This window comes from Cricetulus griseus, chromosome 2 (assembly GCF_003668045.3).
Source record: "Cricetulus griseus strain 17A/GY chromosome 2, alternate assembly CriGri-PICRH-1.0, whole genome shotgun sequence".
Lineage (NCBI taxonomy): Eukaryota > Metazoa > Chordata > Mammalia > Rodentia > Cricetidae > Cricetulus > Cricetulus griseus.
This window is the reverse complement of record NC_048595.1, coordinates 96,300,079-96,326,579: the sequence shown is the minus strand read 5'-3', so window position 1 is coordinate 96,326,579 and position 26,501 is coordinate 96,300,079. Positions and strand designations below refer to the sequence as shown.

The following is a 26,501-nucleotide window of genomic DNA, read 5'->3' as shown; positions in this document are numbered from 1 at the left end:
ATGTGGGGGCGTGCGGTCCGGAGGCGCTGCCCGCGGGGGCTGCGGCGCAGCCGGGAGGCGCTGCTGGCGCTGCTGGCGCTGGCTGGGCTGGGTGCGGTGCTGCGGGCTCGAAGCGGGTCTGGGACCGTGGAGACCCGGGCCACGGTACCCCCGGTGCCCCCGCGCACTCCTCGCCTCGGGCGTCTGGAGCCAGTGCTGCCCAGGCCGCCGCTGTCCGCCGATGCGCTGGGCGCGCAGGGGGAGGCAGTGCGGCTGCAGCTGCAGGGCGAGGAGCTGCGTCTGCAGGAGGAGAGCGTGAAACTGCACCAAATCAACATCTACCTGAGCGACCGCATCTCGCTGCACCGACGCCTCCCGGAGCGCTGGAACCCTCTGTGAGTGGTTGCGGAACACGGGCGCGTGGGATGCTGCATCCTCCTCGGGAGGAGGCGGTACCGGAGGGGCTATCCAGGGGGCGGGAAGGCGGGAAAGTTAAAAAAAAAAAAATCAAAACGAACTCAAGAAAGTCTCAGAAATTGAAGAGCTGGTAACTGGGTGGTCTCTTGAATCCGACGCCTCAAAGTTGTCATTCTGTCCCGAGAGGTTGAGATTCGAGTTAAGCAGGCAGGCAGAGAGACCCCCTAGTCCGCGCCTGTGGTGCAGTTAGGACTGTGCGGTGTGGCTGTGACTCCCGGGAGCCGACGGCGACTAGCACAGAGGTGGCTCCATTCATTGGTGTGGGTGTGCCGCAGCCCAGGGAGAGAGCTGATACCCAATGGCTGTGTCCGAGGCCCGGAGCCGCCTTCCTCTCTCTGGCTGTTTAATTCCTGGCTTTGGGTGGAGGGCAGTGGGAAGGAGAGTTTGGTGGGAAGGGCGCCTTTGGCTGCAGTCCAGCCCAGCTCCCTCTTGTAGGTGGTGCGGGGCCGAGCCTGTGTAGTCGGAGCTGGAGCCTAGTTCCTGTTGGAGCTGCTGGGCTTTTCAGCAGGTGAGGTACAAGGAAACAACAGGCACAGCAGCTGCTGTCACCTTTCATCCTGTGCCTTCCAGGCCCTCTCCGTCTTCTAGTTCATTAGAGAATTTCTAGTCCCACTTACGCTCTGCATACTGACTCAGAAAGGGGTCCTGGTTAGAGCCAGAGGGCAGGCCCGGTATTACCATTAGGCACCTGCCTCCTATTCCCCAGACCATGCTGGCTTTTTTCGGTTTAGAAATGGACTCCAAGGGCATAGGTAACACTAAGCTGCAAAATGATGAAATTGGCCTTCTGGGATTGTAACTCCCCTAGCAGCTGCTCTGACCACTCTCCCCCATCTCAGGGAAAGTTTAACTATAGGCTTGACTTCACATCATACCTAATTTGTTCACGCCTACTGCTACGCTTCTGCCTTTCCTTTTTCACCATTAAGTTTTCTGAATAAAATTTCCTAGGATTGGCAGCAATTTCTTCACTTCTACCATAATGCCTCAAGGCATGTTTAGCTCCTTGAAATCCCAAAGTTGTTTTACCAGGTCTAGGGATCGATTTCGGGTTAGATTTAGGATTAACACCCAAGTCCTGAGAGATAAAACCCCAGATCTTTTGCTCACCAGCTCTGTGATCTCAGATAGTGGGTTCGGTTTTTAGTTGATTTAGCCTCAGTTTCTTCATTTGCAAACTGGGGAACTGATGACAGGCTGTACACTCTACATAAGTGGGTAGAAAGAATGCAACCTAGGACTTAACCACCTCACACCTGGGAGCTTACTTCCTGCTTCTTATTTCCCTATCCTCTGCTGCCCTGAGTGTACGCATGGGCTTCTCTTCCAGTCATCTGGGATTGGTCATAAAATTTTTCTTCTCCAGATCCAATTTCCTTTATTGTTAGAAGTTGTGAATATCTCTTTGAAACAATTTAGATGACCTGTGGGGCTTATGGTATCCTGTCTCCATGGTGATGCAGCTGCCTTGTGTCCTATGGGGATTTGAGAATAGATCCTGCTGTGCCATTGACCCTGGGAATTAATCCAACCCAGCAGGATGGGCCTTGCCTCTGACTCCTGTCACAGAGTCTGTGCCATTAATTTTGTGTGTCCAGGAGAGAAAGACTGAGCTGGAGCTGTGTATGTCTCAACCAGGACAGGCTCTGAGGCACAGCTTCGGGAGTGTCAGGGCCTTGTATGGAGTCCACATCTGCCAAATAATGGTCTGCCCTCCTTATTCTCAGGGAAGGTTCCAGATCCCAGTAGCTCTCTGAATTCTCAAATGGTACCAAACCTTACACATACTAAGCACTGATACTGTGACAGTCTATCTGGTGACAATATGACTGCTAAATGACAGGTGGGCTGATAGAGTGTCCAGTGTGGGTACATTGGACAAAGAGATGGGTGATTTGTATCATAGAAAGGGTAAGCTTTTACTGTGCTATTTGAGGGGGTATACAGTCTTAAACTTGTTAGTTATTTGTTTCTAGAATTTTCCATGTAATATTTTTGGATTGTGGTTGAGTAACCAAAGCTACAGAAAAAGAATCCACACATAAGAGGGGGCTGCTAGAGCTTCTACAGCAGTGATGAGCTAATCAGGGTTTTGATATTTGGGTTGAGTCAGATATTATGAGTTCACAGTGTAGGGTCCCCAGGAGTCCAATTTGCAGATGGGTACTCAAGGCCCCTGACTGTCAAGGAGAGAGAGAGCCTGTAAAGGGACTTCCAGATAATCCAAAGGAGAAGCCCAGGGCATTCACAAGGAGAAGCCCAGGGCATTCACAAGCTCTGGAGTTTTCCTTTTTTTGGGTGGGAAACATTTACCTGTTTGTTTTTATTATAAAAACTTCTGCTTCAAAAAGTTTGCCATAGGAGAAGCAAAATCCCCAAACAAATGAAAAAAGTCAACAATAGAGCTTTCAGCCAGGCAGAGTGGTGCATATCTGGTACCAGCCCAGCCAGGGCTACACAGCAAGACTCTCAAAAAGATAAAAAAAAAATCAGCTTACAAACCCGGGAAAACTGTTATTAACATTTTGCTGTGTATCTGTCTAGACCTTTTCCAAGTATAGAACAGACTTTGGAAAATAGACACAGAAATGTGTGGGTGAGAACATAGTGTGCACATAAGTTCACAGGATTTTGCTGTCTTTGCATTGCCTTGCATATACATGCTACAACAGACAAAGCATGGGTCAACCTGGGGACATCTGCTTCGGCTCTTACTGGCGAGAGCAAGGTCTGGACAAGGCCAGATTGGTAAAGAGACTTTCGAAGCCGGCTTTGCTCCTTGAGATGTGGTAAAGGATCTGACAGTTGCATGCACAGCTTTGGTTTGTTAGTTCAGTGCTGACTTGGGGGAGGGGAGAAGGAGGAGGAGGAAAAAAGGTACAATAGATAGCAGTGTAGTAAATGCAGGGCCCTCAGTCCCCTCACCATTGCCTCTCATTTGACGCTAATGAGGAGGGAGGATTTTTCACTCCTAGATGGCAGGCCAAAGAGGGGAGCCATATAGCTGGCTCGGCAGCCTTAGGGAGCTCTTAGAAACTGCCAGTGCTAGGACCTTCCCCAGAACAATGAAATCAGAATTTCTGTGGCTAGGTCCCAGGCTGACCTGGCTGAAAGCTGCTGACCTAGTCACCATGGATTGCTGGCTCAGGAGTTATGGTAAGATGGAAGTTAGCATAAATAGTGGTTAATAATAAGTACAGTTGAAACTAGCAAGGATGTATGTCACAAGCTGATATTACGCTAAAAAAAATAGTGTTCATTGAGTACACTCATAAGATCAGATGACTGCTGTAATGGCATTGTCACTCACATTCTGACCTAGTTATCAGGAGAGGAAGTGGAGTGATGATGGTCTTGTGGTGTCCCCAGACCTATTTATGGTCTCAGCTGGGTACTGCTGGTAGAAGAGCACAATTTTTTGACCTTGACTGCTGTAGCTACATGTGTGTCTGAGTACAGGAATCAGGACTTGGCATGTCAAAGAATCTCAGAGTAGTCACATTATCTGAAGGACCACAAGTGCCCTGCTGCAGTGAGCAAGAGGAAGCTGGTGGGATTTCTCTCTCTCTCTCTCTCTCTCTCTCTCTCTCTCTCTCTCTCTCTCTCTTTCTCTCTCTCCAGAGAGATACCCAGTTGCTCTGCAAAATCACCTTTGCAAAGCATCCCATATCAAGTGGACATTAGACTGGTTTCTTGTGCTTTCCAAAAAGGATTGTAAAGCATAGGATATTTTCTCAATCTTTGTTGGACCTGATTGTGGTCTTTTCTTTAGTCATCACTTCAGATCCATGGAGCCTCTCCAATTTGGGATCCATCTTCCTGCCCTTTTACTAACATACATCCTGGACCTGAATGTTTTAGGTTTATCATTGAACAGCAGTATGTCAGTTAAAGGGGGGCGGGTGAGAAGATGGCTCAGTCAGTAAAGTGCTTGCTACACAAGATGAGGATCTGAGTTTGAGTCCCCACATAAAAGCTGGGTGCTCTTATGTGTCTCAGTTACTGTTCTAGTGCTGTGAAGAGACACCATGGCCAAGACAACTTAGAAAGGAAAACATTTATCTTAGGTCTTGCTTACAGTTTCAGAGGGTGAGTTGGGCTTTGATAAAATCAAACTTTGATCTGTTCTTAGTGCCCAATAAGAAAGGGGTAGGTATAATTTTTGCATTGCCCTGGGGAAAGAGTTCTATAACAGCCTGTAATTCTTGCTGAGGCTGGATAGGAGGCAGAGACAAGTAGAAACAGAGGGCTTGCTAGCTGGCCAGTCTAGTTGATTTCACAAGCTACAGGTTCAGTGAGAGACCATCTCAAAAAATAGGGTGGAAGATGTCCAACGTTATCCTCTGTTCTTCATATACATGCATACATATCTGCGTGCACAGAGTGTCCTTGCCGTCAGCTCAGGTGCTGGCAGGGTGTCCATGCCGTCAGCCCAGGAGCTGGCAGGGTGTCCATGCCGTCAGCCCAGGTACTGGCAGAGTGTCCATGCCGTCAGCCCGGGTGCTGGCAGGGTGTCCATGCCGTCAGCCCAGGTACTGGCAGGGTGTCCATGCCTGGAGTGTCTGAGTAGGGCCTCTGGATTCAGTAGGGGTGAGAATGTGGATGTGGCTGAGAAGAGCAGCCCCCTCCCACAATGTCTCTTGATAGGCCATTTGTGGTTCTGGAGAAGCCATTGCAGTGACCATGGAGCCCCATGACATTTCTACTGGGGACTTGGAGTCTACTAGAAGAACCTGGGAAGGAGAAGGGAGACTTGCACAGAGTTTGGTAGGAAGGAGCACTGTATAGTGATAAGTGGTCCAGGCATCTTCATTTATATTCTGTATTTAGGTGGTCTCCTAAGCCTCCCATTGGATGCAAAGAATGAGCCAGGACCTCCCAAGAAGATCACTGGACACAAACATCCTAGCCCAGTGTACTCAGAGCCCTGTGCTCTGTGAGCTAAGCATGCCATTCGAGCTCTCTGAGCTTTATCTTTTAAGAAAGAGCAGTGAGGCTGACATGGGTTACATGTTTTATTTTTAATTGTATGTATGTGTACATATGTACTGGTAGGCCCAGAGGTGTTAGATCCCCTGGAGCTGGAACTATAGGGAGTTGTGGGTGCTGGGAATCGAATTTGAGCCATCTGCAAGAGCAATGACCACCTTTAACCACAGAACTCTCTCTCTCCAGCCCAGGAAGCGGTTTCAAAGTAGTGATCAAATACTGCTTTTTTTATCGACGAGGGGCTCAAGTCCTCCCACCCCTCCAGTCCAATTTTGACATCTCTAAAATGAATATGTTCTGTAAAGTTCAGTTGGTAACATTTGCCTTTCTGGTTCATGAAACTCTGTCTCCAATCTGCTTAGCTTTGATGAACTACTACAGACTAGAGCTAGGATAGCCCCAAGGAGTCATTCCATTTTTAAGGTTTGACAAAAACAAACATATGTTTGTTATATACTAAGAAATAAATCTTTATCTTGTACATTTAAAAATAATATGGATGCTATGATAGGCACGGTTTTCTCTAAAACGAACCCGAGGCTGGGTGGTGGTGGTGCACGCCTTTGATTCCAGCACTTGGGAGGCAGAGAACAGGTGGATCTCAATGAGTTCAAGGCTAGCCTGGTCTACAAAGTGAGTTCCAGGACAGACAGGACTGTTGCATAGAGAAATCCTGTCTCAAAAGACCACACACACACTCTCTCTCTCTCTCTCTCTCTCTCTCTCTCTCTCCAAGATGGGACAGTGGGAGATGACAATGGCACATAGATTGAGATCGGCTGTTTGTGGACAACTTTTGGTGCTGGGCAGTCACTGTAAGCTTCTGATTCTCTCTCTGCCTTATATATTTAAAAACTTTCAAAGTAAAATGGAAACAATGCCAGAAATAAGTTAAGTTCCACATGCAAAGTGTCCCTACTTGGCTTCGAAGGGTCTGGATTTCTAGTTTTTGTTTTTCATTTTTGTTTGTTTTGACTCAGGGTCTTATATAACCCAGGCTGGCCTTAAATTCACCATATGGATGAAGATGATTTGAATGTCTGATTCTCCTGTCTTTACATCCCAAGATGATAGGCATGTTTCACTAGTCCTGATTTACGTTGTATTCAGGTCAAACCCGGGATTTGTGCCTGCTAGACAAGCACTGTGAGCTACATCTCCAACCCTAAGTGTCATCATAAATGTCACCTCCACAGAGGGCCCTCTACCTCACTAGTTCTCCCTCCCCCCTCCCATAGTTGTTCTCTCACCACCCTCCTTGACTGTATCTACAGTATGGGCTATTTTTGTGACTATTGATTTGCTTGCCTGATTACTGCCCCATGAACGTAAGCTCCATGGATCACAGCCCTTGCCTGTTTGGCACTTGGCAGGCAATAAGGAAATAACTTGGTGGCTGACTGAGGAGGACACAGGAGCAGTGCTAGACAGTCGGCAGTTGTGAGTTCTGCTCCTCTTTCTGTGTGGCTCTGTGTCTCTCCAATCTGTTACTCACCTGTCTTCTGAGGCCTTCCCTCTGCTGCCAGGAAACTGGTAGCCTAGCTACTTTCAACGCTTAGCTTCTCCTTGTGTAGCTAGTGGCTGACCCCAGAGTCTAAACTCTGGTGGGTTCTGGCATCCTTCCATCTTGCTATCTGGCACTTCCTGTAGATAATTTCCAGGCACTGCCCCATGGTCAGTCCCATGGCACTGAGATTGTTTTGTCACTCTGAGGATAGAATGCTGTATTGACCAGGAAGCTGTCAGTACAAAGTGACAGCAAACTCTTGAACAGAGAGATCATTGATTCCATGAGAATTAATCATGCCCCACCCCCAGGACTGGACAGTCTCAGTTCCACTCCCAGAGGCTGTCACCCAATGTTCTAGCCACACATCTAGTTTATTTGTTCAGCTTCCCATCTTTCTGAGGCATAGTGACTTCTGGAAGCTGGGGAAGACTGGCACAGTCCTTGGTGACAGGAACTCTGTTAGCAGCACCTGCTGAAATTGAGGAGATCAGGTACTGGAGGAACACTGTGAGGCCACCAACTCTCCAGGACAGACATTTTCCTTCCTAGAAGGGATCGGGGGCTGAGTTGCTCTTGGGGGACACAGGAAGTTTGCCAAGTAAAGAAAGAAGGAAGAAGCAGGTACAGCCAAGGGGAGGAAGCAGCCTGAGCAAAGCCTGGATTAGAATAGGATGGACAGACATGGCAGCTATAGGCTGAACCCTTTGGATTTTCTAGTCTGTGTGTTGCTCAAATCTTCACATTGCTTTTCAGTTTAAAACCAATGTCACACAGCAGATGCTGTTCTGGTTACAACTTTATTTTAAGTGTCTTCCGGGGCTCTCTGTGAGAGATCCTCTAGTAGATCATTTCCCAGGAGAACCCTAAAGACTGTGACCCATGTCCCCATCCTTACTCCATCCCCAGTGCTAACTGCTTCTGGCTTCTCTGTTGTTCAAGTTACATTCCATTTACAGGTGCAGAGAGGAGAAATACGATTATGAGAATTTGCCCAGGACTTCTGTCGTCATAGCCTTTTATAATGAAGCCTGGTCAACGCTCCTTCGAACAGTTTACAGTGTCCTTGAGACCTCCCCTGACATCCTGCTGGAGGAGGTTATTCTCGTAGATGACTACAGCGACAGAGGTAAGCCCTGTGTGGAGGCTAGGGTGAGAGGGTGAGGAATGAGGGGCTCGAGTATGCCCAGTAATAATTTGGGACATGCTGTCGGGTCAGCTATTGTGGAGAGAGGAGGCTGAATGGGAGTTTGGCTAAGTCAGGGAGTGCCTTGGAGGTCACCGTAAGGTGTTGGGATTTCAAGAACTTGGTAGGGGCCTCTCAGAGAGCTTTAGAGGAACAGGTAGGTATAGTCAGACTAAGTGAGAGTTCAGTGTGAGAAATGGCCAATGGTAGGAGCAGGGCTGGGCAAGAATGGAAGTGAGGAAGGGAAGGAGCATCACTTCCCCAAACACAGGACAGCCTTGGCTTAGCAGGGACTAGTATATCCGTGGAGTGTCTTAGCCAGTGGGTCTTGGGTAACTGGTTAAAGTAGGGACTGCTGGGCTTAACTGAGGGGAAATGTCAAGACTTCAGCAACAGATAGATAACTGTGAGCATCCTTAAACTAGAGGTAGTTTCAAACTACATTATCATCCTGGGCCATCATGAACTCAGCAGCTGCTGCCTATGGGCTGTACTCTGGGCCATCTGACTGCACAACAGGGAGTGTGCTCTGACCTACATGTGTGTTGGGCTATTCTCATAAACATGTGAAGTATAAAGATTTATCCAGAGTAGAAATCGAGCTCTCTCTTATGCCAGAAGTTTGGTTTGATAGGTCAAGATGGTATCTGGACTTGTCTCCTTCTAACACATGCCTTCACCTTGGGAGGGTTCTGCAGCTCCAGTCTGCCTGGCCCAGGCTGGCTCCTCCCCTCTTGCTCATTCTAGTCTGCCAGAAAAGTTAAAAGGGGGCAAGGAATAAACCCCCCCTTTTTTTTTCTGGAAGTTCCCTACCTCCATCCTTCAGGCAGAACATGGTGGCACAGCTACACCTAGCAGCAAGGGGATTAGGAATTACAGTTTATCCTGGTGGCTATGAGCTCAGCTACAATCTCCAGGTAGGGAGGAGACAGGGAACAAGCAACAGTGTCCTTGCAAGTCAGGCTGGAGTTTGGTGCTGAGGGGAGCCCAGGGCCACTGAACTCCAGGATCAGGGTCCCTGGGTCTGAGGCAAGCTCTGTCATGATCTGGTCACACCATCATGGTACCTTGGTGAAGTCACTCATTTCCTCTGGGCCTCAGTTTCTTGCCTGTGTGTGGATTGCTCCACGCCTCTGTCCTGTGAATAGATTTCTCCACACCTCTGTCCTGTTGGGGAGTTAACAGTGAAAAATAAATGTAGTCATGTACATCCTGCTCCCATGTCATACTGAGTGGGCTCGGATCCCCACCCCTACCCCCAGGGACCCTACGGCTTTGAACTCTGGCCTTAGCCAGTTCATCCTCTATAAACGGAGTCGTAATAATTCCTACATTATAGGATCACTGTGAGGATTAAATGAGATGAGGGTAGGGGTGTGTGTTATGTTAGTGCCTGGCCAGTACTCAAGCCTTGTTAAATGCTAACTTCTGTTTGTATGAAATGTTGTCACAATTGTAAACTTAGTTCCTGTCTGCCACACTAACTCCAGTTAATCAACATATGGACTAAAAACCAAATATCAGATTGCTTTTATTATCTGTATGAAATTAGGCAGCTACTGAGTAGGCAGAAGTACAGGACATTGTGCCCTCCTTCACAGTGGAGAGGGTGGGCCAGCCCCCCCCCCCATCTTATTGTGACTACTTAGAGAGCGGGGGAGGAGCCATAGGATTGGGATACCTTTGGCAGCCATGCTTGATTCCTCTTTGCTTATCTGAAGTGATTGGGGGTTGAGGGGTTTGGCTCCTTAGCCCAGGAGGACAGCACAAGCCCATCCAAAGTCAGTTCTGGAAAACCCACCTGAGCCTAGGAAGGCTACACCATGTCTCTGTGTGCACACACCACATTGTGGTTAACTGGTGTAGCTTGCAAAGTTACCTTCCTCATTTCTGCCACCAGCTCACAGGCAGACATTCAGAGCTTAAAAAGAAAATCAACCAAGACATGTTTCTAAGTGTTAAGGCATTTTAGAGAAAAGTTTTAATGAATTAGGAAACAACTTAGAGCATTCTCTGATAGGTGAGGGAAATGCTCTTTTTTCCTGTTCTTTGGCCTAAGTGGGCTCCCACCTCCCTCCACCAGACTCTCGGAGGGTGTGACTCCTTGTCCCAGAATTGGGAGACCTGGGGGCTAGTTGTGGGCCTGTCATTTCCATATATACTTCTTCTGCAGCCTGGGATGTGCATGGCCCCTGATAAACTATTGCTTCTATAGAGTGCTGCTTCTATATAAAGAAAAGGTCTACTAATAGACTTTTGTTTTAATAAAGATGATGTCTTAGTCAGCTTTCTGTCTGTATAACAAAGCACCTGATGCAGGACATTAGGGGGAAGAAGAGGTTTCTGTTGCTTATAGCTTTTGGAGTTCAAGGCCCTGGTGGTACATGATCAGCCAGTTCTCAACTTCAGCGTGTTATAGGGAAAGGCATTGGTGGGAAGTTGTGTGAGAGCTATCGATTGTACTTGGAGCAGGAACAGAGGGAGAGACAGGAGTCCTGTGTCTCCCTAGGAGTGCACTGTTACAGCAACCTCAGGGCCTCCACATAGCCCCCACCTTCAAAGGTTCCACCATCTCCCAACAGCACTATCCTGATAGTGAAGCTTTAATCACAGTGTACCCACAGAAGCAAGGGACCATATTCAATATTCAGTTTATGTTTAAATGTGCACAAGTCAACCTTTGAAGGGCTGGGCTAGAGAGAGGGCCCAGTGGTTAAGAGCAGTCACTCACTCTTCTACCAGAGGACCTGGGTTTGGTTTCTAGTACCTAATGATGGCTCACAATGGTCTACAACTACATATAGTTCCAGGGGATCTGATACCCTCTTCTGGCCGCTTCAGGCACAAGACATGCAAATGGTGCGTGAATATACATGTAGGCAAAACACCAATTCACATAACATTAATAAATAGGTGTGTGTGTGGGGGGGTGCACACACGTGGGCACCCATGCCTGTGCCTGAGTGTATGTGTGTGTATCGTGTGTGTGCAGTGCCTTTATAGGCCAGAAGGGGATGCTGGATCCTCTAGAATTGGAGTCATAGACCATTATGAGCTGGAAACCCAACTCTCGTCCTCTGGAATGGCAGCAAGTATTTTAAACCACTGAGCCCTCTCTCCAGTCCCCTATGAAGTACTCTTAGCATTGATTTTACCGAGTCATTTTCAGGTACCATAACACTCCCCCATATAAAAGCATATGACTGAGTGTGTCTGCAGACTGATCTCCTCCAGCCTGCCCTTGGTTCTGGGTATCCTGGGTGACAAAGAAAAGGAGGCTTCTGTGTATGTCATTTAAAGGGATCAAGGAAATGCTAGATGGTGGGGGCTGGGATGAGTGCTCCACCAAGGATGTTGATCAGTGTCTACTGTTCTGTTTGCATCCATAGAGCATCTGAAGGAACGCTTGGCTAATGAACTGTCACAGCTGCCCAGGGTGCGCCTGATCCGTGCCAGCAAGAGAGAAGGCCTAGTGCGAGCCCGGCTACTGGGAGCCTCTGTGGCCAAGGGGGAAGTGCTGACCTTCCTGGACTGTCACTGTGAATGCCATGAGGGGTGGCTGGAGCCTTTGCTGCAGAGGTGTGTGGCCACTCATGGGGGAGGGTGCTTGGGTGGAAGTAGGGACAGCTTCATCTTGGCTGCTGGAGGGATGTCAGTGCCTGCATCAGACACCCTTGACCTCTGTGGTGGCACAATGGTAAATGACGTGTGGAAGGTGCTTGTGGGGAGCTGCAGTGGTAGCCAGCTTCTTATAGTATACCTGGGGAGTATCATCAACCCAGCCTTACAGATTTTGGGCTAGAACCTCATGGGGATATGCATTTTGATGTATTTGTTTCAAGCACGGCTCATTTAGCCTTGGATATTGCTGTTACTTAGTATCCATTAAGTCCTTGAAACTCAGAGACCCTAAAAGTAAGTAAGTGTGTGTGTGTGTGTGTGTGTGTGTGTGTGTGTGTGTGTGTGTGTGTACATTCATGTGTTTGTGCTAGAGACTGAACCAAGGGCTTGCCTTATGTATTCAAGGCATATCCTTAGAGCCCACAATTTAAAAACAAAACAAAACATTTATTTCTTTAAAAATTAGAACTAAAAATCCAAGTATATATGAGTATAATGATCCCAGCCTGTATTTGTCATCTTTATGCTAATTTAGTTGTAAAGTGTACTTCTTAGTAACACACACACACACACACACACACACACACACACACACACACACACCCTACCTCTTCAAGGCCAGTCATTCCTGTCACCCCAAGCCTGTTAACCTAGCCGTCTACACTGTGGATCTGGCTGTGGTTCTCTGTATCTCTCTCTCCCAATCTCTGTTCTCTCCATGTCCTCCCAACTGTCTACTATAGAAGGCAGGAGTTGTCTAGCAAGCCAGGAGTTCCCCCAGAGGAAGCTCTGTCTGGATTCCCCTGTGCAGGCAGACAAAAAGTCAAAGGCCAGACAACCCTGCTACTGGGAAAACAGCTATATGGCCAGTGTCTGTCTGGAAGGGCTGGGGACCTTCCCCCTCTCTTCCTGGGTGAGACCAAGCTGCTTCTACTCTGCTGCTTCCTGCTGTCTGGCTCCTTGTCTTCTGCGGGTGTGACAGTAGCTGCTTTTCTCTCTTGCCACTGAGGAGTGTCACCAGTGACAGGCTTAGAGTTTCCCGAGGCTATCTGGAATCTGGCTAGTGACCTCCGTGTTCCCCTCCCCTGCTGTCCACATTGATGGCTACCCTTGGGCTAGTGTGAAATCTGAGGATGCCACCCTTCCTCCTGAGCTGATGAGCTGATAGATCTTAGACTATCAGGGCAGTCCCTCCCTGGTGCCAGGCCACTATCTTTGAGGAGCTGTCCACCCTGCAGGTCCATTGAGGGATTTCTGGGGGACATCTGACTCGTGGGGTTTTCCTAGGCTTCTGGATGTTTTCAAAACAGGACTTTTGCATAATAGGCCTGTAGACTGTGCCTGAGCAGTCTCAACTATATCATGGCCCCTCCCTCTGGGGGGGGGCTATGAAAATAGAGCTGTCTGGGTTTTCATGGCAGGTATTGCTCTTGGCACACTGCAGGCTAAGGATGCTGAGTAATCCATGTTGTGAAAATTGAGGGTTCAGCTCCCGATTCTGGAAACTTCTCCATGAATGCATCTTCCCTTCCGAGACAGAATCCTGCATAACACTCCCCCAAGTTTCCCTTTGTGTGAAGTTGGGCTGTCTGTGGTTCCTGCCAGCTGGATAGCAAGTCATGAGTTCCTGGGGGACTTGAGCCTTGTCAGTGCCCAGCAGCCAAGCAGGTCTGTCCTCTGTCTGCTAACAATCCCTCGGTTTGTTTGAAGAGGTGATGCCTCAGCTGCAGACTTGTCATTTTGGTGAGCTCCTGTTTAATCCTGTGTCTGACCTGGCCTGACCTTTCAAGTCTCACCTCAGTGTGGCACCTTCGGTCTCTGACTTTCTTCCATTAGTCTAGAACATGGATGACTCCAATCTGCTCCTCCGTTTCATTGTTCTCCATGCCCTGATGCTTATTTGAGATAGCCATGCCCCCCACATACCCCAAATAAACGAGTCCTCAGGCGGGGTCCCCTTTCAGCTCCTCCCCCCATGTGGTGTCATAGTGATGACATCATTGAGGAGCATGATGATGGACAATTGGGTTTGGGATACATCCAGGCTGATCGTACAGACGGAAATTACAATATTTCTTTTTTTTCACTGCATATTTCACTGTAACAAGAAAAGCAGTAGTTCTGGGTTCTCTGCCAGGGAGCTTGCAAACCAGCCCTCGGAATCCTCATTTTAGCCCTATGAGGACACATCTCTATCTTGTTACCATAGAGGCAATAGATTATGAAGCATCAGGTGACTTGGCTGAGGCAACACAGCAAATAAGGAACATTGAGAGTCCATATGTAACCCTGACCTGTTGATCTCAGGCCACCTCCTTCCCCTTCTTCCTCCTCCTCCTTCACCTCCCCCCTTATCCTCCTCCTTTTTTTTTTTTTTTTGAGACATGGTTCTTGAATGTAGCCCTGACTGTTCTGGAATTTACTATGTAGACCAGGCTCGTTTCAAGCTCTCAGAGATCCTCCTCTGTCTCCAGAGTGCTGGGACTAAAGGCATGCACTATCATGCCTGGTATATCTTCTGTCCTTAGGATAAATATTTTTATTAAAAAACAATTATATTGTATTGAGAGAGAGAGTGCATAGGAGGAGTCAGTCTCTCCTTCCACCATGTGGGTCCCAGGGATTGAGTTCGGGCCATCAGGCTTGGCAGCAGGCTCCTTTACCCACTGGGGAGCCATCTTGCTGGCCAGAGATAAATAATTCTTGCTGTTAAGGTGTTTCATTGTAATGGAACCTCTTGCACACCCAAGAAATTGAACACATGCTTTGTTTTAAAAGTCACCTTTGATTTTTACACACATTGGCACTCTGGAAGTTTAGCCAGGATGTCCATGGACAGGAGGAGAGGGGAACTATTCCAGTTCCTCTCTGCCTTCTCAGCATGCCCAGTGGGGGCCCCCAACATGGCCCAGACCCCTGAGTAAGGGAGGCTGGTCTGCTTACCCTGGACTGGTTCTTTTCTGCCAGAAGAGTCCCATGGTTCATTCTGGAGCTTCTTTCTGGCTGTCCTCCTGCCGTCTGGAGCAGAGACAGACAGATGACAGGTGTGTTGGGTATTTGCAGGATCCATGAGAAGGAGTCGGCAGTGGTGTGCCCGGTGATCGATGTCATTGACTGGAACACCTTCGAGTACCTGGGCAACTCTGGGGAGCCCCAGATTGGAGGTTTTGACTGGCGGCTGGTATTCACGTGGCACGTGGTTCCCCAGCGAGAGCGGGAGTTGATGCGGTCCCCTATCGATGTCATCAGGTTGGGTCTGCCTTCCTGGCCACTATCTCAGAGCACATCCTAAGGGAGGGATGGCAGACTGTCGACTTCCATTTCCTACCTATTGTTTCCCCAGAGCATTTCTCTTATTAAATATCTTTGCTATACAAGTAGATTTTATATTGGCGTGTTTCAGCTAATTGATTGAAAATTCTAATAGGGAACATATGCATAAGCTAATATTTTCATTTTCCCCTGGTGGTGCCGGGGAAGTGCTAGTCCCCAAGCCTCTGTCCTCTAATATCCTAAAAGCACAGGGGTTCCCCCTCCACCCCATCCCATAGCCCACCATTATTCATGTCAGGGGGTGGGGTCCTATCTCCTTCCTCTTCTTCAGCTTACTTCTTCCCACAGACCTTCCCTCCCCCAGGAGACTTGGTTCTACCCTCCATGCCCTTGCCCCTGCCTTACAGAGCTCTGGGTGGCCTTCATTGAAGTGCGTCACACGCAGGGGACTTGGCCTGTTGAGCCGTCTACAAACATCAACACAGGGGCTGTGAGGTGTGGCTGTGCCTCCAGGCTTAGCCTGGCGCAGGGCATAGAGTGTGAGTTCATTGTGCTTATGGATGGATGAATGCGTGAAAGGGCTCAGCTTCCAGGAACGTAGACTCCAGGTGGGGAGGGGGTGTGGCCATTCAGGAGGGCCTCGTGCCTCTTCCATTGAAATATGGGTACCACTTTTTTCTAGGTCTCCAACAATGGCTGGGGGGCTATTTGCTGTGAGTAAGAGATATTTTGAATACCTGGGGTCTTATGATACAGGAATGGAAGTCTGGGGAGGAGAAAACCTCGAATTCTCCTTTAGGGTAAGTAGTCCTGTTTTCTGTTTGGAGCCATATTCCCCCCTCCCCGTGCCTCCCTTCCTCCCTCCCTCCTCAATATTGGTGTATCCCATTATTCTGTAAGACAGTGACATGCATATCTTATTGGCATGCTTGACTTTTTATTTAGCTAGTTTACAAGTGTACTTTACACTTACTTGAGACTTGGTCTGGAAAGGACATCACAAATCTCTTAGTTTCTCACTCTGAAGATGGGGGAAACTGAGGCTGGGAGTGGGGCTGTGTCCTGTGCGTGGTCACTCAGAGTCATCGGTAGAGCTTGAACTAAAATACCAGAGCCAGAGTCCTGCACCCACCTGGAGCTGCTGTCTGGCTAGATGTTTAGGGGGCAGCCTCTGCACATCTGGTAACTTCAGGGAACTGTCTTAAAAAAGACAGGTCCCAGGTTCCCATAGAAAGTCAGAAGCGATAGATTTAGTGTGAGGTCAGGAAGCGGCCTTCTGCAGCAGGCTCTGGAGCCCTTCCACAAAGCCATAGTGTCTCTGTGATCTCCTTGTCAGCAGAATCTTACATGTTTAAGAATCGAAACTTAGACTTTTAGCAGTGTTTTGTCTGTTGTTCTACCCTCTTGAAGACAGTTAACGGAGAAGAATGTGGCCTCCTCCCTCTCCCGGCACTGAAACCCTACGTTATAAACACCAGATGCCCCAAATGACCGTGCCTGTGGAACTCTGGGTGTAATTCTAACAGCTTTTCTGCCTCTTCCCTAGGTGTCAGGATACTCTGCCTCTTCTAGATGCTTCCTCTCTGCCTTTCCAACCTCTCTCCTTCCTTGCTGCTTTCTTCTCTTCTGTGGCATCAGGTAATGAAGACATGTCTGACTCGTTGAGGATGTAGGTTGCCGGCGAGGTCTCTCTGGCCCTCCTCGGTCAAGTGCATGAGCTTTATTGCCTGGGCTTTGGGGTTCTTAGCATCTGTGGCTTGTCTGACTTGGGGCTGCTTTCTTGCTCTTTCCCTTGGTGTCAAGTGCAAGCTGGTAAGTGGTCTCTGTCCCTGTGGAGGCTGAGCTCCTGGCAGGTGCCACCTCCTGCTGGACTCCGTGGACTCCTTGCTCACCATGTGGCCTCTCCTCTCCACCTCCATTGCAGATCTGGCAGTGTGGTGGCACTCTGGAAACACACCCCTGCTCCCACGTAGGCCATGTTTTCCCTAAGCAAGCTCCCTATTCACGCAGCAAAGCCCTGGCCAATAGTGTTCGAGCTGCCGAAGTGTGGATGGATGAATTTAAAGAACTCTACTACCACCGCAATCCCCGGGCCCGCCTGGTGAGTCTGCCCACCTACAGCCTCCTGGGAACCAAGCGCCACAGTCTGGCTTCCCCGGCAAAGTAGATCTGGTTCTAAGAACAGGGGCCAAGTGGGCCTTTCTGATACAGCATGGGAAAACCTCTTCTTCACTTATGCTAATACAGTTGATTCTCACTGACCGCAGAGCCATGCTTATAAAGCCACTGCAAATACAGAATTAGTGATTTCCATGCCATTGCTCCTAGCAGGATTAGATTCCCGTGAGACTCAGACACAACAGTTTTCCAGCCAATTGGGACTATTGTTATATGTATTTCTGTTTCAGGGCACTTTATTTAATATACATTGTTGGTCCATCAACACTGACCTCGTGACCTAGGGCACTGTAACCTGTGTCTAAACAGCTCTTACCTAACAAACATTTTCACAACTTTCTGTTTTTCCTTTACCTTTCTTTATTGACGTGTATGTGTGCATGCATGTGTATATGTGTATATATGTGTGTCCCCATGTTCATGTGTACATGTGTGTTATTGTGTATGTTTATGCTTAGGTGCATGCTTGCCATGGCACATGTGTTGAAATCAGAGGACAACTTTGGAGAGTTGCTTCTCTCCTACTACCATGTGGGTTCCAGGAATCGAACTCCTGCTGTCAGGCTTGGTGGCAAGTGCCCTTAACAACTAAACCATATTGTTGGCTCCACATCACTTTCTTAGGTTTAGGAATGCAAGAAGCACTGATTGGGGGTTCAGTTTTGCTGTCTTGTCAAGTCAATAACACATGGTGACAAGCAAGGTCCCAGTAGATCATGGAAAAGACACATATTTACTGTGTGAGTGCAAAACAGGAAGGTATGGCATGGCCTTGTTAGACCTTCCTGGGAGCATTTGTGTTGAATAACTTGAAGGAATTGTGTATGAGTGTCTGTGACTGCGAAAGCACCACGAGTATTGATGTAGGGTCACAAACCAACCTCAGTATAGAGGTGAATTTCCAAGTACAGAATCAGCCGGTCTGGGTTGTGTGGTGTCATCTGTTGACTGTGGTACAGGTGTCATGGCTTTCCTCTTTGTAATCATCTTGGTTGAGCCCATGGGCTTATTCTTCCACAGCTTACATCGCTGCCCCCATGGGCTCCAGCCACACAATGAGCTGAGCTGAGCCCATATACCTTGTACTGACTGAGGCCCTGGGAGAGTGAGCCAGCATCTCTCCTTAGGCACATAGCTTAGGGCTGCTTATGCCTCAGAGCCTCATTCAGCCCTTGCCCGAGGGACCTATGGATCTACCCACAAGGCTTTGGGCTCTATAAATCAGATGCTAGCTTTGCACACCAGAGGGTCACTTGGTGACACAAGGAAGTCTTTTCCAAGACATTTGTTCTGGCCCTTGAAGGAAATTTCTCCTGATGCCTCCCAGCAGCCCTGCGGGGTAGCTACCGAATCCTCATTTGATTAATGATAGATCTGCAGTGCAGGAGGTGGGGAAGAGGAGGAGGAACAGAGAGGGAGACTGAGAAACTGAACACTTCCCAAGACCTGCTAGCTTATAGGAGGTGGCAGCAGGCCTGGGGCCTGCATGCTCCAGAGTGCCTCTCTTAGCTCTGCTGAACCCAGGAGCCAACAGCTCAATCTCCTGCATGCCCCTGTGCCTCAGGGACTCCATGGTCATTTGCCTTAGCTTCCTCTGTCTTGCCTAGTGCAACAGACTAAAACACCTGCTCCTCACTGACAGCCAGCCCGGAAAGCTAGGTTGCTGTTTTTAAAGTGTACAGAACATGAGAGAGTGGTGTTGAAGGCACCTGTGGGCTCGGTGGCTCTTAGGCTATGTTTGCAGATGGGCTTTGGTCAAAGCTGGGGCACAGCGATTCTTCTGGGGTGGTCAGTGAGACAGCTCAGTGGATAAAAGGGCTTTCCACCAAGTCAGAAGACCTGAGTCCAATCCCTGGGATCCACATGGTAGAAGGAGAGAACTGACTATCACAAATTGTCCTCTGATCTCCGTGTGTGCACCATGGCATGTGCATACACACGCACACAAAAATAAATTAAATGTTATTTTAAAAAGAACTGGGGAATATAAATTGGAAGTGTGACACCCAGACACTAACTGCCCTTTCTTGGTGTCACTTGTCAGTCTTCAGCAGGAGAACACAATAGAGCAAGGACATCCATATCTTAGTCCTCACTGTTGTTCTTGGTTGAACAGTTAGTTGTACCTCATGGTGGCAGGCTTCATACAGTTACAGGGGTTTGCTTGCAGAAGTTTGCTTATCCTGGCATTGATCTCATGCTAATAAGTGTTCAGCACACACTTGTACTTTACTGTATTGATCATGCCGATCACTCATGATACTATTTAGGACCCACTGCCTGTTTTTGAGTGAATATCCAGATATCAATAGTAAGAAGGGCACAGCCTAAGTCATGGCATTCCTCTGGCTGGGCAGCAGAATGTCCTGTGACCACACAGTCCATCATGGTCCAGGAGGCTGATGTAGGCTTCACGTTTGGCTCCCAGGTTCTGTCTGCCCGTGCCTTGTCTCCTAATCACATTCTCCTACCTAGACTCCCCATAGCTCTGCCAGTGTGACAGTCTCTTCTGCTTGTTGCCTGTGTTGTGACTGTCCCTAATCTAATGTGTTGCCCTGTTGAAGACTGACGTGTGATCCTCCAGAAGGGCAATAAGTATCTGAGTTACTGCACATTTCTATCCCCTGGCTCTTTCTTTTAAAAGTAAACTCCATATAATTTGTTCTACCTGAGTGTGTATGAGCATGCCGTAGCATGCATATGGAGGTCGGAGTTCAATTTGTGGTATTCGGTTTTCTTCTCACAAGCCAAGCACTATGGCTGCTTGAACATTCTCTGTCTGGTACCCAGCTCAGTAAAAGCCCATGGATACATACACTAGCTAGTGATTTCACTGAGGATGGCTCCAGGACCTGTAGGACTCAACTATTTTGTTTTCTCAGGAACCCTTTGGGGACGTGACGGAGAGGAAGAAGCTTCGGGACAAGCTCCAATGTAAAGACTTCCGGTGGTTCCTGAAGACAGTGTACCCAGAACTTCATGTGCCAGAGGACAGGCCTGGCTTCTTCGGGATGGTAAGCAGTGGGTCATGGAAGATTGGGTGCTGCCGCGTCTTGGATCTAAACAATGATTCTGGGGGAAGAAAATCCCCATTCGTGGGGACCACAGACCTCCCCCATCCCACCACTGCCATGTGATGGTGGAGTGTCTTTTCCTTTCCCCTTGAACATCTGATCCTGGGTACAGAATGTCAGGACTGGAAGGCCCCTGGAAATTGGCAAGGATGAGCTACTCTTGGTTGTTTTTGTTTAATAAGTGGGGTGTGGGGTGTCATGGTACATATGGAGGATCAAACTTGAGGTTGTTAAACATATGTGGAATTACTTGTGTCCATTGAGCATCTTTCCAGTTAATTAATTACTCTTCTGGGGATGGGAAGTGAGTCTTAATTTTTACTAGCATTTTTAGATTACTTTTAGTCTTAATGGCCCTGACCCACAAAAGCAATGGTGGAAGCAGAAGACTTATGAAAACCTCAAATAAACATTTATGGAATAAGGCCAACTAAGACAAGAGTCTTGCTTATGCTAGGATCAAGACTATCTCATGTGGGCTTTTCCACCATTGCTTATCTGAAGTGCTGGTGTTGGATTTTGGATAACTACACAGCCAGGATTTAGTGCTCAATTATGTTTTCAATGTGAAAATGTTCAAATGTACCAAAACACAGAAATTATGAGTCTTGTCCCTGATATTCTAGAATAGTCAAGGCTGTTCTTCCTGCTTCCTGCCCCTTGTCCCACCCTTGGTGTTTTTGTCTACTGGGGCAGGTGTCATGTCATTCAGGCCTGTGCTCCTGAGTGTACATGTTTGTAAATGCAGCACTATCCTAGGACAGATGTGGCTATCTGTGCAATGTTTCACTCATGGTACTATCTGTAAGTTGCACCACTCTCCTCCATGTTTCTTTATCACGGACATGAAGCCATGACCCAGAGATGTTTGGGCCAGGACAGAAATAAGGCTGTGGCTGAGAAATAGAGATGCAAGCTTTCAGGCCAGGTTTGTCATCTTAAAGTGGGGCTGAGTTCTCACCTGCTGTCAACACAGGAAAGTATTATAATGATGAGAAAGAGCTGGACAAAGGGAAAGGGCTCATCTCCCTGGGGTGGTCGCTGGGGCCTCTGTCCTCCACACTGACTCTCATGTGAAATCTCTTGGTGTATAGAAATCTAGACCCAGGTTCCACCTTTGTGTCTTGTTTAGCTCCAGAACAAAGGACTCAGAGAGTACTGCCTTGACTATAACCCTCCTAATGAAAACCAAGTTGATGGCCACCAGGTCCTTTTGTACCTCTGCCATGGGATGGGGCAAAACCAGGTAGGTGTGGGCCTCAACAGGGAAGGGACAAGCTTTGCCACTCTTCTTCTTTTTTTAAACCTTTTTATTATGTTTATTTACTTATTTATTTGTGTATGCGTGCGTAGGTGTGCCTACAGTGTGTGTGTGTGTGTGTGTGTGTGTGTGTGTGTGTGTGTGAGAGAGAGAGAGAGAGAGAGAGAGAGAGAGAGAGAGAGAGAGAGAGAGAGAGAGAGAGAGAGTCTGAGGGCAAATGCCCGAGCCTGTTCTCTCCTTCCACTACATGGGTCCCGGGGATAGGACTCAGGCCATCAGAGCCGTTACCAGCTGACCCATCTCACCAGCCTCTGTGGGTTCTTTAGGAAATTAAATATTTGGATTTTGCTTGTTTTATTTTCCTGTTGGAGTACAACTCAGTGTCAGCGCATTAGGCTAGTGTGTGGGACTCACTGGTGTCTGTTACTTTGGAACACCGTTACAGAAGGGACCCAAGGGCATAAGGCCTTACTTGGGCTCAGGATTGCAGAGGGTTCAGTTCCTGGTGGCTTGGCCTTGTATGCCTGGGTAGAGCATCATGACAGCAGGAATGTGAGGTGGAGCCGAGCCATTCACACCATGGGATCAAGATAGAGAAAAGGGACACAGTAGAGGGCAAGTACAAGATCCAGTTTCAAGGACACACCCCAAGCCTTGCTTCCTCTAATGAAGTCCCGCTTTACTCTTCACCACCTGCCAGCTGTGCATCACTTATTGAATCCATCAAAGGGTTATAATATAAAGGTTAGAAAGGGGTTGGGGACAAGACTCAGAAGAACAATAAAATGAGCATATGTTTTCTTCCCTCCCACATTGGCATGAAAGCTTTAGGTTACATGCTATAAGTAGTTACTGTGATGTGTTCATATTGCTTTTGCTTAGTTATGTGTATGTTGCCAGGTGTCTTTTGAAGGTGTCACTCCATGTGGCCTCTTGATATTTGGTTTGATGTTTATTATTGTCTAGTTAACTGGTTGTCGGCCTCTCTGCCACTAACGTGGATCAGAAAGAAGAAGTCATATATTTTATATGATTCCTTTGAATTAGTTCCTTAAAGTTTTTTTAAAGATCGTGTGTGTGTGTGTGTGTGTGTGTGTGTGTGTGTGTGTGTCCGTGAGCATGCATGAGCCATGGAATGAGTGTGAAAGTCAGAGGACAGCTTGTGAGAGTTGGTTCTCTCCTTCTATTTTGTGGGTTCATCAGACTTGGTGGCAAGCACCTCTGTGAGCCAGCCCCAGAATTAATCCTTACATAAAATAAGTTTTGATTATAGTATCAATCCAGAGTTGGGGAAGTTGCCTCAGGTGGGACCCAGGCAGATCTTTCTAGTTTAAGTGCTGTGGGTCAAGCTGGGCAGAGAGACTCAGTGTTAGGTTTTCTGAGCAGGAGACAGCCCAGGAAAGCAGGTTGATGTACCCAAGTGGGGCACCACCAGGGATGCAGATGATACAGATAGATTGGTTTGGAACCTACAGAGCTTCCTGGCTTTGGGGAGTCCCAGACACCTGGATATGGAGACATGGCATTTTTCTCCCACTCCTACTTAACCATTTGACTGTAAGATTCCTCCTAGCCTGAACTTCTAAACATCCACCCCTGCCACCCAGCCTTAGATTATTTGGGTTCTTCAATACTTCTTAGTGCCCTGTTCCTCCAAGCTTAGGGTATCCATCTAGGACTGTCAGAGTTCAGGCCCATCTCACCCCAAATCCTAGCCTCCTGTTTGATAGGCTCTTAGGATATGGATGGAGAAGTATTGCACCATGTACCTTGGAGCCCCTGTGTTAGAGGCAGGAGAAGGTGCCTTGTCTGAAGAATTAAGAAGTATAGCTTCTTGGGCCCATCTGAGAGACAAAGAACCCTTAATCTCACTCTTCAGTGGAACCAGGGACCAGCATGCTTCACAAGTATTGTAGGGAGTTGCCAAGCACACCAGAGTAGGAAGCATCCTATGCCTGGGATGAGAGAAGTCTTTCTTTTGGGGGGGTTGTTAAGTCAAGTACTTGGCCCTCACTAAACAAATGCTCTACCACTGAGCTGTACCCCATCCCTTTTTATAGCCGTTTAATGGGAAGAGAAGGAGACTGAGGCACAGGAGAAGCGGCTGCTTGAGGTTGCAAATGGCCCCTGAGACAGGTCCATTTTCTTTCTCACCCAAGCCCACCCATCCTCCCTTTCTAGTAAGAGGGTTGGACAAGACAGGAACGCTCCACTCCACTGACCAAGAACTGCATTAGAGGTCGGTTCACTGCCCCAAGCCCTAACACAGTCATGCCAGTGGTGGTGTGGGGTAGTGATGGTCCAATCCACCTCACTTATTCCCCCTAGATCAGTGGTTCTCAACCTTCTTAATGCTGAGACCCTTTCATACAGTTCCTCATGTTATGGTAACCCCCAACCATAAAATTATTACCATTGCTACTTCATAACTGTAATTTTGCTACTGTTGTGAATTGGGATGTAAATATCTGATGTGCAGATTGAGAACTGCTGCCCTATACGATCTTGTTCAGGGCATCTTCTTCCACATTCCAAGATAAACTGACACATGTTGCTCACCCTGTTGTTAGTTTTTTGAGTATACATCCCAGAAAGAAATACGCTACAACACCCGCCAGCCTGAGGCCTGCGTAGCTGTGGAGGAAGGAAAGGATGTCCTTGTTATGCATCTCTGCAGAGACACCGTCCCGGAGAATCAGGAGTTCATCCTGCACGAGGTCAGTGAATGTGCAGCTCTCTGCCATCCGCCCAGGTCTGGAAGCCAGGCATCCTCTCTAGCCTGGTCCCAGTGGGTCTCAGACACTGGAAACTTCACTGACACTGAGAGGTGACTGTAGGGTCAGAGTCTATGGCTTCTGGTGACAGTGGGACTTTCTTCTATTTCAGTCTTTTACACCATAAGCTACTGCAGGCTGTAATAGGAAGAAGAGTTGTCACAAATGTATGGAAGTTAGATGGAGTTGTTAATACAAGTGTCATAATGGTCTAAGTGCAGAGACAGGAGCTGAGATCCAAGCTTGAATCACTCTGCTCCCCTGAGCCTCATGTCACCCTTGCTCTGAAATGGGCTTGTTAATATCAGCCCTGTCCTGCTCCAGCAAGGACTCAGTGGGTTCCCAGGACTTCCTGTGGAAACTAATGCCCTATAGAGACTCATGGATATCACCAAGCAGACACTCAGAGATGGACCTGACTTTCTAGATACTGCTGATTGAAAGTTTGGTGTCATTGCACACCTAGAAGGCACAGGCCCCTAGCCCACTTGCAGCAGGCCCGTGGCAAGATTTTACAATATACTGGAGGAAATAAGTCCAAATTAAAATGAGTTCTCTTTCAGTATCTGTTCCCAGCTGGCCTCAGGGATGGACAGAGATTGCTCTGCAATGGGTAAATCCAAATTCCCATTGGAAATTGAAATATGTCCTAATAAGTAGTGGAGTTTGCAGGCTCAAGCTTAGCCCAGTAGTGTTGCCTGTTTGACAGAAGAAAAGAAGATCTGGACATGGTAGCACACTCCTATGATTCCCGTACTCAGTGAATCCCTGTCTTAAAGTAAAATAAAATAAATTAGGAGGACTAATCTGCACACCGCACAATCTGTTGTCCTCTTCCCTTTGCATTTGTCTTCCATATGTAAGCCATGTCAAACCTCAGAGACCAAAATTACAATGTGGAAACAAGATTGGTTTTGCACCGAATTAAGAATTTCATTGTGGGGCTGGAGAGATGGCTCAGTGAATAAAGCACATGCTACATGAGAGAAAGGACAGGGGTTCCGCTTTCCAGCACCTACATAAAGACCAAACAGGTGTGACAGCCACCAGGGAGGCAGCATTTGGGAGTCAGAGATAGGGGCGCCCCATAGCAAGATGGGCAGCTAAATTGGTGAGCTTGAGATTCAGGAGAGACCCTGTCTCAAGCAAAGACAGTAGAGAGGTGACACCATGTCTTCTTCTGGTCTCTACATGTACATATGCCTGTGTGCACACATATGTACACATGAATGTGCGTGTGTGCGCGCGCGCGCGCGCGCGCGCGCACACACACACACACACACACACACACACACACACACACACACTTACCTTAAAATTCAGTGACCACTTTAGAGGAAGTAAGTTTGTGTAGAAGGCTGGGCAGAGAGATACTGTAGTATACTTTTGGCTTCCTCAGAAGGCAGCTTGGGGGCAGGTGGAGTCTGGAAGGGTTGGGGTTAGTAGCATCTAGCTGTTTACAAGACTTTCCCTCAGAACTGGGAGATCACACATTCTGACTGTTTGGACCTTTTACAGCTTATACCACAGATAGAGGGAGGGACAAGATACACAGCACAGAGAGGCTCCCCATGCCATAGGCAAGGTGGGGAGAGAGAAGCAGGGCCACCACAGCCTGTGAGACTGAAACTAGTAGAGAACCCACTGCTTCTCACCCAGGCTGGGAACAGGTAACCAGGGGACTCAGGTCCTTCTCCTAGCTGCAGCCAAGTTAGGAGTGTGGTGAGGTCTCCTGACTCTGTTAAAATGCTCAGGAAAAGGAAGTCATCAGGGATGGAGTTAGGTAATGAAGAGACATGTGGGAGGTAAGTAGAGGATCTTGGTTGTGGTTTCACTGGAGAAAGGAGTAGGGACAAGCTAGAGGCCCAGAGCCATCCTCTTGAATAGCCAGCAGGTGGCGCTGTTTTGCATAGCTGACCCATTTCAGAAACGCTAAAGATCACTCCCTGGGCTCTTCAAAATCTGCCTTACAGGAAATAAGGCTTTTCTGGGGAGTCACTAAAAATTGTCTTGAACATTCAACATCTGTTATCCTTTGTAGGACGGCACTTTAGTTCACAAGCAGACCAGGAAATGCGTCAGAGCCACAAAGAAGGAGTATGGCCATGGCTTTGCACCACTCTTACGGGACTGCTCCAACTCAGATGATGAGAGATGGTTCTTCAAAGAACACTTGTCATAG

General features: G+C 48.0%; 1 protein-coding gene across 1 annotated transcript; it reads left to right on the top strand.

The window, feature by feature from the left end:
* On the top strand, positions 1-26,501 carry Galnt12 (polypeptide N-acetylgalactosaminyltransferase 12). Its single transcript, XM_027403133.2, has 10 exons — positions 1-374; positions 7,912-8,081; positions 11,528-11,717; positions 14,823-15,008; positions 15,715-15,832; positions 16,957-17,133; positions 20,093-20,224; positions 21,417-21,530; positions 24,116-24,262; positions 26,361-26,501. Exons 1-10 carry the CDS (start codon positions 1-3, stop codon positions 26,499-26,501), a joined length of 1,749 nt encoding a protein of 582 aa, XP_027258934.1.